This window comes from Peromyscus eremicus, chromosome 6 (assembly GCF_949786415.1).
Source record: "Peromyscus eremicus chromosome 6, PerEre_H2_v1, whole genome shotgun sequence".
NCBI classification, from domain to species: domain Eukaryota; kingdom Metazoa; phylum Chordata; class Mammalia; order Rodentia; family Cricetidae; genus Peromyscus; species Peromyscus eremicus.
In genome coordinates, this window is record NC_081421.1 from 26,313,492 (window position 1) to 26,327,502 (window position 14,011).

Sequence of the window (14,011 nt, forward strand, 5' to 3'; positions counted from 1 at the left end):
TTGAAGCAGTTTGCAGTCTGCAGTTGATTGGAAACCTGTTGGGCAGATATATGCTAGGGACTGAAGGAAAAGTTAAGGAGTTTAGGGGAAATTTTTTATCTTGGGTGTGAAACTTCTATAACCATGGTCCTGGTATTTGGGGGAAGGGGAGCCCACACCAGGGGTAGGCAGTAGGGGGAAAGCTTGGGCTATTGATTAACAAGAGTACTTATCTGGAGTCCATTTGACCTGTGACAGATGAATTCAAATCTTACAACTCCCTGAAGCTTACAAGAACATTTTTAATCTTACAAAAAGAGATATAAGTTTTAGACACATTAGCATTACCAGTGTTTGTAACCTGTACTGAAATCCATATTGTAGAAAATGAGTAGACTCAAGCCTTTGAGGCATAGCAAAATACCGGAGACCCAAAAAATGCCCCTGGGTAAAAAGCATGAGCCCTCTTTCCAGAGGGCTAGATGGATAGATTGGACCGAGACATTTCCAGAACAATGAAAATCACTTCTAAGTTGATACTCAGAAGACAACCAGAGGACACTTTAAATTTTGAGCCTGTGACTATGATAATAGTTGCAGTGTTTTCCAGGGCTAGACTAATAGTTATGAGGATTCAGCTGGGAAAATGTATGGAAAACACATAGACCATTGCCTATCCCCAGAATAGCACTAATGTCTGTTACAACTCGAAACACAGCCCAAGGCCTTACAGCTGTTAACCTGAGGAGCCAGGTTTGAAGCCCAATTCAAAGGCTTGCCTCTGTGAAGTCCCGCTTAAGCTGCAAAATGGTGGGCTATTGGGTGAACAGTGGCGGGGGCTTAAAGAGCTGTTCTGTTGCTGGCTCTTGACCATTTGAGATGGAGCTACACCCACAACGATCCAACCAGAAGGTAAGGGCTTCAGGTTCTTCCCTCAGATCTACTAGCCTTGTCCTGGAGGCCTGGAAGTTGTTATGTTGTAACCCTGCCAGGATCAGCTGGGCATCAGGTATTGAAGAGGACCTCAGTATAGGGACAGATGGAGACCTGGAGTCACCTGACTCAAGACTTCCCAAAAGACTCTGTCTAACATGGAGACTCTGGGGTGTTCACATTCAGGACACAGCCTTGCAGAGAAGGTAGGCTAGTTAGTATTGCCCATTTTAAAGATGGTGACACCAGACTATGAGAAGTTAAACAACATTAACAAGGCGTGGATCCGGATTTGAATACTGTTTTCAATCAATGCTGTGAAATGTCTGCATAGTTTAATTTATGCCCTATAGAGATGATCAAATAAGATAAAGCAAGAGTTTTATTTTCATGTACACACACAGACACACACAGACACACACACACACACACGTGCATACATACACACACACACACACACACACACACACACACACACACACACACACACAAAGCTAGTATCCCAATCCCTTATTTTATACATTATTCTCCTTGGACTTTCTGCTCCCAGTGTATGGCTTAGCCCAGCATGAAATGAAGATAAGTGTCTGGCCTACATTCTGGATGGAGTCTTGGAATAGCTTTTCCTTCATGCCACTTGTCATTACAGTTTAATGGCAGATTACAGCTTCTTACTCATGTCCTCTTTCCTCCATGAACTGGAAACAACGTGGGCAAGGGGCTTCCATTTTGAATGATGCATAACACAGCAGTTGGCTGTGGATGGTGCCTGTGGATATTAGAGGTTGAGTAAACTCTATTGTGTAAGGCATGACCTTTGACTCCTCTGTCACTCCACTCTTCTGAATTAGAAGGGGAACAGGAAGTAAGAAGTTGCTTGGGAATGACCTGTCCCCATTGAGTGCACCAGGGACTAGGATCTAAGGATATTGAGTCAGCAGGACACTTCCACACACTGTACTCGCTTTGGAAGGATGGTATGGAAAAAGCCCGAGGGCTCCAGATAAATGTGGAGTGCTCTCCTGTTCCTGTTTGCTTCATTCTGTTTTGCTTTTGTAAGCATATGCTTGTCAGTTAGGGCTGAAACCCAACAAAACAGCTGCTAAGTATGGCTCTATGAGAAATAACATTTTGGTCTTTTTCAGGCCAGTAAGTTTAGAGTAAGCACAGTTGTCTGGCAGATGTCAGTGGGCAATCTGGGGGTAGATGTTCTAGGAGCTATATCAACCATCCGAGTTCTTTTGGGGTCTGTTTACCCTGCCGAAGGACTAGGGCTCCAAGTAAGAGATTCTGCTTAGAGTCTTACGTTGTGTCTAAAAGTAGTGTTTCAGAGAAGGGTGCCCAGCTTGTTGATATCACACTGTGGTCTGCAAGTGTGTTGGGACATGTTCATAGACGTGCAGGGACTCACGTGGCCATGAGCCACAGGCTGGACATCTTGAGTGGGCCATTCCTCATGATCCCCTCTGGTGCTTCCTCCATCTCATCCTCAAAAACTGGGATGAGGAAGAAAAGGATATGTAGCACCATTTGCCATACACAGGAAGTGGTATCCTCTATGGAGTCCCAAGAGTAACTGTTCCAACCCGTGAGGTGTTACTTTGCATTCCAATAAATCTAGCATCATTCAGGGGACCTGGAAGAATGAAATTCTAACCCAGGGACTGGGAATATTAATTCCTAGATCTTAAATCTCTTCACCAGCGGCAGAGTCAGGCCCAAGGTGCCTGTGCTACCTAAATGTCATCAGCTGATGGAAGAGTAGATTACCCCATTGGCCCAGGAGCCTGGAAGCCTTAATGAGTCCTTTCAATCACCGCACATTTACAACAAGACGTTCGTTTGTCCATAAATATCTAACCCTGTTTGCTAAGCCTGTGCTGACATTGATTGAAAAGCAATAGGTGTTCTTTGCCTGGCTGTCCTAGTTTTATGTGCTTTTACAGCTAGAAATCCATGAAGGACTGACTGGATTTTTCCATGGCATGTTCCTTGTTTATTAACTGAATTCATTTTGAAGTATAAAAAAGGAAAAGAATGGAAGACAATGGATGTTTATTGAAGTGTGATTCTATATCAGATCTGGGCTGGTCTAGAAATTTTCATAATCCTCACAACGACCCTGGAGGAAGGGAATTAAGTCCTTCTTTTAGAATGAAGAAACTAAGGCTCAGAGCAGCCAGAGAAATAGTAGGTACTCAGTTGGGGCATAGAATCTGATTCTTGGTTGTGCCTCAGTTTCCCCACCTGAAGACCATTCAAGGTAGCATTAGACATAGCAGTTCAAGCCTGGTGGTAAAAGTGTGTGGTGTAAAGCCAATATCAAGAGGCTGTAAGCTCAGGGCTTGCTTGCACGATAGATCAAGTTCAAGCCTGGACCTCTGAGACCCAAAAAGTAGAGCCTAGGGCCTAGGGCTGTAGCTCAGTTGGTAGAGTGCTTGCTAGCATGCACAAAACTCTGGGTTCCATCTCTAGCTCTTTGCAAACAGGGGATGGTGGATTATGTCTGGAATGGAAGGCGGAGTCAGAAGGATCAGAATTCCAAGGCCATCTTTGGCTACATACTAAATTTGATGTTAGCCTAAAATATATGAGACTAAGCCTCAAAATAAACAAGATAACATCAAAATAAAAAGTAAAAACAAAGACTGAAGTTATAGCCCAATGATAGAGCATTTGCCTAGCACACATGTGACCCTAGATTCAACTGCCAGTATTGCAAAACAAAAACAAAAAGCATCAGCCATTTGACAGAGTTGTGATAATTAAATACTCCATTTATAGAAGATGCTGAGAATAGTCCCCTGCACATAAGTGGTCATGAAATGTTAGCTATTACTTCAATTTCTTATTACAACAACTAATCAAATTGCCTTTATCAGCACTTGCTGAAAAGTAACATTTTCTTCCAGGGAACAGCCTGCCTTTTGATATGTAGTTATATTTTATTATGAAATAATGCAAACTACTCTAGCTTGGAATTAAATTCTCTTCTGTGCGTCTCAGTAAAGGTTAAGATCTGAATAAAGGCATGTGTAGGCAACAGGGATCTTCCCAACTCTGTAAATGTCAGTGATTTGCTCTTTTCTCCATAGAGTGCGGAAGCTTCTTCCACTCTGCCCATCCTGGCTTTAAGACAGCTAAGCAAGCAGGAGAGGGAGAATTAAGCCAGCTCTGTCTTTCTGCCAGTTTGTCTCTGTAACATGATTATTAGGGACAGCATTCCCTCCTTGTGGCCTTACACACAGCCACGTCCTGACAGCCTGCCACACTGGTGGGCTTCATGGACGTCTTTAGAGCAGGGAATACTACACGTATGTGTGTGACAGCTTTATGTGTTTGAGACTGGTGTAACATGGCTGGGAGCTGATGGCAACAGTGACCGTAACAGCTTATTGAGATAGAAAACAAATGATATGGTTGCTAGACCTTTGGCTCTACATTGTGATCCTTTTACACTTCTATTTTATTTTTTCCCCAACTTTGTCTACACAATTTAGTGGATAATTGGGCATGGAACACCTCCCTCAATCAGTAGTTACAGCTAGCAGTTATGTATGGGGTGGTAGCAAGTGCTAGGAAATACTTAGGTAAATGTTACAGTGCTTCTCCACACTAGGCCATTTGTAACTCATCAGAGGACAGAACCGTGTAAGGGCAGCAGTTCTGAGGACACACGGTCCCACCAAGGTCTGCACAGTGCAGCAGAGGCAGGCGGAGCTAGTGCATCATGGAAGGTCTCATAGAAGAGGCATCATGGGCTTCCAGGGACAGCTTGGTTGCTAGGGAATGGTCAAAGGGATGCTTGAAGCAAATAGACATTGCTGTACTGAGGACAGAACCTAGTGTGTTAGCTGGGAAATGACACGTGGCTGAGGCTCCAGTTGGTAATAGCAGAGAATTCTCATGGGGCTGGTGACAAAGGCTGGGTCTGAGAGTAACAGGACCATGGCTTCTATTCGAACCATATTGGCTGTGTCGTGATGAGGAATATTTATTTTAGAAGGGCGAGTGCAGTGAACAGGTTGAAAAGAGGCAAGAATTGACTAAAAGCAAAGTCCCAGAAGGAGGTGGTAGGCCTATTGCATGAACTGAGTAAAGTGGGTAGATCAAGTGGACATTTGGAGGTAAGACCATTAGAATTTAGTGAACAAAATGAGGGGCTGGGGAGATGGCCAGGGGTGGAGCCTTGCCACGGTGGGCAGGAGGAATGGAATCTATGAGAGGGTTGAATGATAATGGAAGATGAATATTTCCACAAACATTGGTATGCAGCAGGGTAAATGGTTCCCAGGGGAAGGGCAAGACAAGATTGAGAAGACACCACGAGGCACAAGGATTGAGGTCATGGTATAGCCTTGGAAGACGTTATTTGGGGTGACTGCCAGTGTGCAGGTAAAAGCCAGAAGCTTGCCCCATTTATGCTGTGTCACAGGGACACAACCAGCAATGATGCACGTCTGCACAAACCCCTGCTCTTCCAGCACTCAGATGCAGGCGTTTGGAAAATGGGGAGAAAGCTTCTGTGGGGTCTGAGGAAGTTCTGTGTCTACTACATTGCTGGTCAAACCCTCCTTCCGTCACTCCCTGAAGATGTGGTTTCCAAGTCGCTCTAATAAACCGGCTCTGTGGATATAAATCTGAAATTTCGAGTCTTTTTTTAAGTTTTTTTACTAACTAGATTCTTCTCACTGTGGTGGCCTCTTCAAGGCCAATCACTAATGAGATTCCTTAGTTCCTTTGACCTTTGCTTCTGAGCCCTTTGGATGCATCTGGGAGGTGGCTTTTCTCTCCTGCAGCCATTGGAACGCTGTATGGAGCCTCCTTGGTACTGATTGGCTGGGTCATATGTCCATCAGTGGATGATTCCGGGAGAGAGAAGGGCCTCTGTAGTCAGCTGCCCAGACACTCCCAGGAACCAGCTATTAATCCCACCCCTAAGGAGGACTCCAAGAGGGAGACTTGGGTTTAGAAGCAAGTCCGTGTACCCGTGTCCTCCCCACCTCACACCTTTGATTGACTCTCAGCCCCCTTCAGCAGCCACGGTCACCGCTCTGCTTCTGCCCCTTCCCTTTCCACACCTCCTTCCTCTTTCCTTCCTCCATCTTGTTTTCCATCTCACTCTAAGGCCCAGACTGTCCTCACCTGCACATCACTCAGTCTCCCGAGTGCTGGGGCTGTAAGTGTGAGTTACCATGCCTGGACTTTCCTTCCTTCCTTCCTTCCCCCCTCCCCCCTCCCCTCCCCTCGCCCCCTCCCCTCCCCTCCCCTTCCCCTCTCTCCCCTCCCCTCCCCTCGCCCCCTCCCCTCCCCTCCCCTTCCCCTCTCTCCCCTCCCCTCCCCCCTTCCCCCTCCCCTCCCCTCTCTCCCCTCCCCTCCCCCCTTCCCCCTCCCCTCCCCTCCCCTCCCCCTCCCCTCCCCTCCCCTCCCCTCCCCTCCCCTCAAGTTCAAGCTCCTGAAGAACTCCTTTCCAAACACGTTGCTGAAACACCACTGAACACACAAACTGCTGGGGAACACAGCTTGGAAACAAACAGCAGCTGCTCCCATTTACGACCCCCCCCCCTTCATTTTCTTCTAATCATGTTTGTCATAAAACTTGCCGTTCTAAATGGCTTAGGAACTTAACAAACTGAACTTTCCTCTCATGGGCTCCCAGGTAGCCCTGACAGTGTCTTAGTTAGGGGTGGCGGCCCAGCGCTGGTGTCGCTAACACTTTCCCCCTCTCTTGCTCCTGGTCTGTGGACCAGGTGGGCGGGATTGGAATTTCTGGCATCTTCTGTCATCTCCTTCTCTGATTCTGTAAGAGTAGTTAATGCTTACTCCAGTTTTTCTCAGTGACCCAAAGTTTCCTGTTTCTGATTTTATTGAATATGTATTGGAGTGTATGTATGTTTGCATTGTGTGTGGGGACATACACGTATGTGCTTATGTGTGTGGGGACATACACGTATGTGCTTATGTGTGTGGAAGCCAGAGGTTGACACTGACTATCTTATTGGTTACTCTTGTTAAAATTCCTTCCCTGGGGACTATGTAAAGCAAAGTCTACCCTTCTCTGGAGATCCCAAGGATGAACCAAGGCATGATTCTGTGCAAAGTTCACTGGAAAACCAAGGAATTTACTGTGCTTCCTTACCGAGCCAAGGTGAGGGGTTAATTATGGGGGGTGTGGTCACTCCTCTGCAAACAGGCTGCACCTGGGAGGCCTTACCTAGCCGGGATGCAGGCTTTCCCACTAGTCATCCACATGGAGTCCATGCTCTAGTGTTTCCTGGCCTCTATACACTCTAGCTCCTCCCCCAGGCCACGTGCATCCTGGCAGGGGTATGAGCAGGGACTTCAGCCTATAATCTCGTGCCCTAATCTGAGCACTTATTCCCGGGTGGGGGTTGTGGACTGTCAGCCAGTCTAGCTGGGGTTATCCTTTGCCGTTTCCACAGTTTGACTCCCCAACATGGCCGTTGCTTGGCTCATAGGGCGGTCTCTCATAACGCTTGCCAGCTTATGTAAAGCACAGTCTAGCCCTTGACCCCAGAGCTCACCAACTGAACTAGTGTAGTTAGCCAGTTTCCTCAGTGATTTCCCGCCTCTGCCTCCCTAGTGTTAGGGTTCCAGCTTGGTCACAAGGTCAGCCTGGCATTTTTCATGGCTGCTGGAGACCCCAACTCTGGCCCTCACATTGCATGGCACTTTACCTGCTGAGCTGGCTCTCTGGCTTTCTAGGTGGAGTCTTGGAAAGATCCCTAGCCATCGGCTTGAGGGGAGCAGTCTGCTTTAGCATAGACTAGTTTTCAAGAACTCTAGTTTATTTGCCACCTAACTCAGGAATATCAGAGTCAAGGCTCTGAGGCCACCCCCTCTTCTACCTCAGAAACACTGTGGTGTAACACGCAGCATAAACGTTGTTACTGGGGGTAGGGATATGGCTCAGTTCACAAACTAACTGGCTATCTGTGGTGCCTATGAGCCTCCCAAAGCGCACGCTGGCCTCAGGGCTTTCTCAGTGTCACAGCTACCCACGGCTCTCCTCAGCTCTTCTCCCTGACCCGACCCTGAACTTCTCTGGCTTACAGGCCTCCCTTTGCCCAGTTTCTCGTGCCTATATAACCCTGCGTTTTGGCCATGCACCCTCTTGGTTTTCTTCTCTCTGCCTCTCTTGGTGCTCCCTCTCTTGGCCCTCTCTTACCCTCCCCCCCCCCCATGGCCAAGTCCACTCCGCTGACCATATTTCCTGCCACTTTCTCTCCCTGCGCTGGACTCTTCTAGATGCCGCTGGCTGTTCTCTCCCTTATATCTACAACGAAGTCCTTCCCTTCAGCCACACCTTGGAGTAGTCACTCCCCACTTTTTACACTTTCCTAGCACAACCCAAAGCCCTGGGTTCTAACCCAGCCCCACATCAGCTGGGCATGGTGGCATACACCTGTGATCCCAGCACTTGGAGGATCAGGGTGAAAGGTCATTGTGAGTTAGAGGCCAGCCTTGGCTATGAGACCTTGTCAAAATCCCAAAGTGATTACTATTAGCTTGTCCACTTTTCATGGGGTCATGGCAGGGGAAGAGTCGCCTGTGTTTTACAGGCTCGGACACCAGCCTGTGCCTCCAGGCCCTCCCAGGGTCACATAGCACTCAAGTTAAAGCAGCATTTGGTCTAGGTATGTCTGAATCCAAGGCTTGGGCTGGTCCTCTCCTCCCTGCCGGCCCACCTGCCAATACATACATCAGGTGCTCTTCTGTGTGTCCACTCAAGGTAGGCTCCACTCTCAGGTTTTTCTCACCTCTCAATATTTTTTTAAGTTAAATTAAGTGACTAACACTTAAAAATTAGATCGCACCTTAAAGAAAATGTCTGGGTTTTCTTGAGAAATCATTAGACCTGGCAGTTTTGTACTCTTATGCTGGCAGGGCAGTAATTAGTTGTGCTAAGCAGCTCTTTCTCCCTTCCCTCCCTGTCCCTGCCTAGCGGAGGAATGACTTCTCCAGTAGGCCACTTCACTCCTTGGTCTAACATGATTATGCTTGGGACTCTTCAATTATTCCTTTACATTTTAAAAATTATGGGTTTTTTTAGTGTGTGTGTGTGTGTGCATGCGTGCGTGCGTGTGTGTGTGCATGCATGTGTGTGCGTGCATGTGTGTGTGCGTGCGTGCATGCATGTGCGTGTGTGTGCATGCGTGCGTGTGTTCGTTCAGAGGACAGCTTGCTGGAGGTTGGCTCTTTCCTCCCACCGAGGGGTCCCGGGGTCCTCACATCCCCAGGCTTGCTGGCCTTCATCACTTGAGCCATTTTTCTGGTCTCAGTTTATTTCTTTAAAGAAGCAATTTCTTTTGGGTTAGGAATCATAGGGATAAAGCCTTGAATTTTATGGATTTTGGTGGATTTAATGGATCATTTTCTTCTCCACTTCTTGGGACTGCAGCTCAGTATCAGCTGTGGCTGAGGGACAGTCACTGAGCCCATGACCGTGGACAGTCACTGAGCCCTTGGCCGTGGACAGTCACTGAGCCCATGGCCGTGGACAGTCACTGAGCCCGTGGCCGTGGACAGTCACTGAGCCCGTGACCGTGGACAGTCACTGAGCCCATGACAGTCACTGAGCCCATGACCATGGACAGTCACTGAGCCCATGACCATGGACAGTCACTGAGCCTATGGCCGTGGACAGTCACTAAGCCCATGACCGTGGACAGTCACTGAGCCCATGACCGTGGACAGTCACTGAGCCCATGACCGTGGACAGTCGCTGAGCCCATGACCGTGGACAGTCACAGAGCCCATGACCGTGGACAGTCACTGAGCCCATGACCGTGGACAGTCACAGAGCCCGTGACCGTGGACAGTCACTGAGCCCATGACCGTGGACAGTCACTGAGCCCGTGACCGTGGACAGTCACTGAGATGACTGTGGACAGTCACTGAACCCATGACCATGGACAGTCACTGAGCCCATGGCCGTGGACAGTCACTGAGCCCATGGCCGTGGACAGTCGCTGAGCCCGTGGCCGTGGACAGTCGCTGAGCCCGTGGCCGTGGGCAGTCGCTGAGCCCGTGGCCGTGGACAGTCGCTGAGCCCGTGGCCGTGGACAGTAGCTGAGCCCGTGGTCGTGGACAGTCGCCGAGCCCGTGGCCGTGGACAGTCACTGAGCCCGTGACCGTGGACAGTCACTGAGCCCATGACAGTCACTGAGCCCATGACCGTGGACAGTCACTGAGCCCATGGCCGTGGACAGTCACTGAGCCTGTGACCGTGGACAGTCACTGAGCCCATGGCCGTGGACAGTCACTGAGCCCGTGACCGTGGACAGTCACTGAGCCCGTGACCGTGGACAGTCACTGAGCCCGTGACCGTGGACAGTCACTGAGATGACCGTGGACAGTCGCTGAGCCCGTGGCCGTGGACAGTCGCTGAGCCCGTGGCCGTGGACAGTCGCTGAGCCCGTGGCCGTGGACAGTCGCTGAGCCCGTGACCGTGGACAGTCGCTGAGCCCATGGCACTTGGTTGGCTTTGAGGGTTGATAGGACCCTGTTTGCTGCCATGAACTTCCATAATTCTTCTCTTTACATTTACCCTGTGAGTACTGAAAAAGCATATCTGGCAGGGCCAGCATTGTAGGGATGAGAGATGAAGCCAAGGAGAAGCATCCAGGGAGGTGGCTTTCTAGACCCCCCCCCCCCCCCCGCCATTTCTCTCTTGGAGACTGTAGAGTCCCATAAAGAAGATCACCTCACACTTCAGGAACACATTGTATTAAGTTGCTGTGATAAACACCATGACCACAAGCAACTTGGGGAGGACAGGGTTTATTTGGCTTCCATGTCCTGATCACTGGCCACCATTGAGAGAAATCAGGGCAGGAACTCAAGCAAGAGCAGAGACATGGGGAAAAGAGCAGGAACAACAGAGAAAAGCTAAAGGCTTGCTCTCCATGGCTCACTCAACCTGCCATTTTCCCAACCCAGAACCACCAGCCCAAGGGGGGCATTACCAATGGACTGGGCCCTCCTACGTCAATCATGAGTCAAGAAAATAACCCACAGACTTGCCTACAGGCCAGTCTGATGGAGTCATTTTCTCAATTGAGGTTTCTTTTCCAGATCACTCTTGCTTATGTCGTTAAAAAACAGACAAGCAAACAAACAACTAGCCAGCACACCTTGTTTTCTTTCCAGCATCCACCTTAGTAAGTGGCTTAGACATTTCAAGAGAAATAGTTTTTAAAAAAATAGAACTTCCTCTAGATAATCTGAGCCTTTCATGTTACCTCAATATTCCTGCAAGAGCACCTTGATTCCACAGTGAGAAAAATGTTAATTCTTTTTTGTTGTTTGTATGTGGGTGTACACACACATGGACATAGGTGTGGTTTCTATGTGGGTGTACACACACATGGACAGAAGTGTGGTTTGTATGTGGGTGTACACACATGGACATAGGTGTGGTTTGTATGTGGGTGTACATACACATGGACATAGGTGTGGTTTGTATGTGGGTGTACATACACATGGACATAGGTGTGGTTTGTGTGTGGTTGTACACACACATGGACATAGGTGTGGTTTGTGTGTAGGTGTACACACACATGGACATAGGTGTGGTTTGTGTGTGGGTATACACACACATGGACATAGGTGTGGTATGCATGGACATGTGTGCACATGTGGAGGCCAGAGGTGGATGTCAGCCATCTCCCTCAGTCACTCTCCACTTTATGTTTTGAGACAGGGTCTCCTTTCTCGCACTGAACCTGGGACTTGCTGATTTGCTAGACTAGCCAGCCATCCCAGGAACCCTCTTGTCTCCAGCCCTTAGTTCTGGGATTTTAGACTTGTTCTGCCATGCCAAGCTTTAAAAAGTGGGTCCTGTGGATGGAACTCAGGTCCTTTTGCATGCATGGTGTAGCGAGTCTTTCTCTGTCCTGCCAGCCAGCTCCCAAATAACCACATGGAGACTTATTATTAATTATGAAAGCTTGGCAGATAGCTCAGGCTTGTTTCTAACTAGCTCTGATAAATTAATCCATTTCTATTAATCTATGTGCTGCACTGGGGCTCATTTACCTCATTTACATACTGTCCATGCCTGCTTTCTTGCTTCCTCTGTGTCTCTTCATGTTTTCCCCCTTCTTCCCAGCATCCTCTGTGCCTGGAAATCCTGCCTAGCTATTGGCCATTCAGCTTTTTATTAAACCAATCAGAATGCCACCTTTTCACAGTATATAAAAAGATTATTCTACGACAGCATGACAAGGACTCTATGGACTGAGTCATCTCCCTAGCCACCCCTTTTATTGTTTTAATGTAAAACAATTTCCTTTTTTTCTATTTAAATTCATCATAAAAGTATGGAAAAAAGTGACTTTGACTAACTTCATAGCTGTGGTTTAATTAAACTTTAAAAAAATTCATACTATTTGGTAGTTACACCTAGAAGATGCCCTCCCCAAAATTCAAGTGATTTAATTGCTTGTTTTGAGTAAATATTTGCTTTTGATGATGACAGGACCTGGGACGGTGTTTTAAATTTTGATTTTTGGTTTTTCTTCAGGACCCTGCAGGGATCTTTGAGTTGGTGGAACTTGTCGGAAATGGGACGTATGGTCAAGTTTATAAGGTAAGAAGGGTAAGCTTGAGTATGGCTTGTGTGTGGCATGGGTTTCTGCGTGCCAAATAGCAATGCTGTCCATACTTGTTCCTAAATGCCTCATCACAACAGATATCAAGTGGAATTGGTCATTGGTTGTTTCACTCTCCATCCTTTTGGACAGAGCTGTGTTTGAACTGACTATGCGGGGTTCTGTGGCTTGAGTTCCCCTGCAGTGTTTAACACAGTGTTTGTATTGGAAGCAATCCTCAGATATTGCTTATCTGAAACTCGCTAAGTGGCTAGATTCCTTCACATTAAGCACTGCCAAGCTGGTTTCCAAAGGAGCAAAGGACACCATTCCCTTTCGAAATTCAAGCTATTAGACTACCGTAGCTGCAGAAGTGAATTTGTTACTCGCCCAGGGCAGTAGTCCAATGAGCTTCTTCGCAGTGTTAGGAGAAAGCTGGCTAGCTCACTTGCTCACTCACTCACAAGTGGAGACCCAGGATCAAGATGAACCCACAAAACAGGAAGTAGTGAGATGGCTAGCTTGAACTGGACTTCAGCTCTTTTTTTAATTCTGCCTACAAATTCATCCAAAAATGTTTAAAAGGAGTCTTTCCCCCAATAAATTTTTTTTTTAAAAGATATAGGTTGATTCCTCTTTTGATGAGTGAAAAGAAATACAGGTGAACTGTTTGGGGACTAGAATTTGGGGGTTTTTGGTAAATGAACTGTTAAGAATCCTTCAAAAACAAGCCAATGTGTCCTCTGGATTATTTCCAGGGAGCAGTCATCATTGTTCTAAGTGGTGGCAATATGGGATGGAATTTCAAGTACAGATTATTTCTCATTGTCCTATTTTTTAAAATTCCTTCTTTGCCCTAAAATTCTTTTAACTGATTCAAAGTGTTGTAGAAGTCATACAGACTGTAAAATTCTCAATTCTGCAGAATGTCAAAAGTGCAGGGATGTGTAAGGTATTGTGAGAATCTGGTTTTCAAAGCACTACTGTGAGTGGGTATGCATGGATGCTTTTATTTGACTAGGAAGTAGTTTTTGGTGCCCGCAAGAGTGAGAGACAAATTCTCCCTTACAAGAAGCAACCATTTCCTACAGTGTCAAGCCTTTACAAGAAGCCAGACTGCAGACTCCATGAGCTGCTCACTTGATGTTGGTCCTGCCCGACACAGAACGAGATGTCTCTCAGAAAGTGCTTTTAAATACTTGCAATGAAGATAATTAAGTTGGATGATTGTGTTATCGCAGCTTGAGAAATTGGATTGAACTTGCCATGTAACGTGGCTAATGAAGGAAACTCTACTCCAGGCAGAAAATGACTCTTGACTTCTTGTCAATGTGGTGGAGCATCAGCAGTGTGACGTTAGTTTCAGGATAGCATTGGAGGATGCTTCCCACTGTAGAGTAGACATTGGGACACACTTAACAGCTTCATCATCTAATCCAGCAGGTAGACCTCTACAACCCTGCAAGAGGCTAGAACAAAGGTAT

The 14,011-nt window shown here is 47.3% G+C and overlaps 1 protein-coding gene across 1 annotated transcript in view; it reads left to right on the forward strand.

Moving 5' to 3' along the window:
- Positions 1-14,011, forward strand: part of Tnik (TRAF2 and NCK interacting kinase) — a 414,277-nt gene that overhangs the window by 87,300 nt on the left and 312,966 nt on the right. Inside the window, exon 2 of the mRNA XM_059265292.1 lies at positions 12,461-12,526. Coding sequence (XP_059121275.1) covers positions 12,461-12,526 — 66 coding nt within the window. The remainder of the gene's footprint in view (positions 1-12,460; positions 12,527-14,011) is intronic.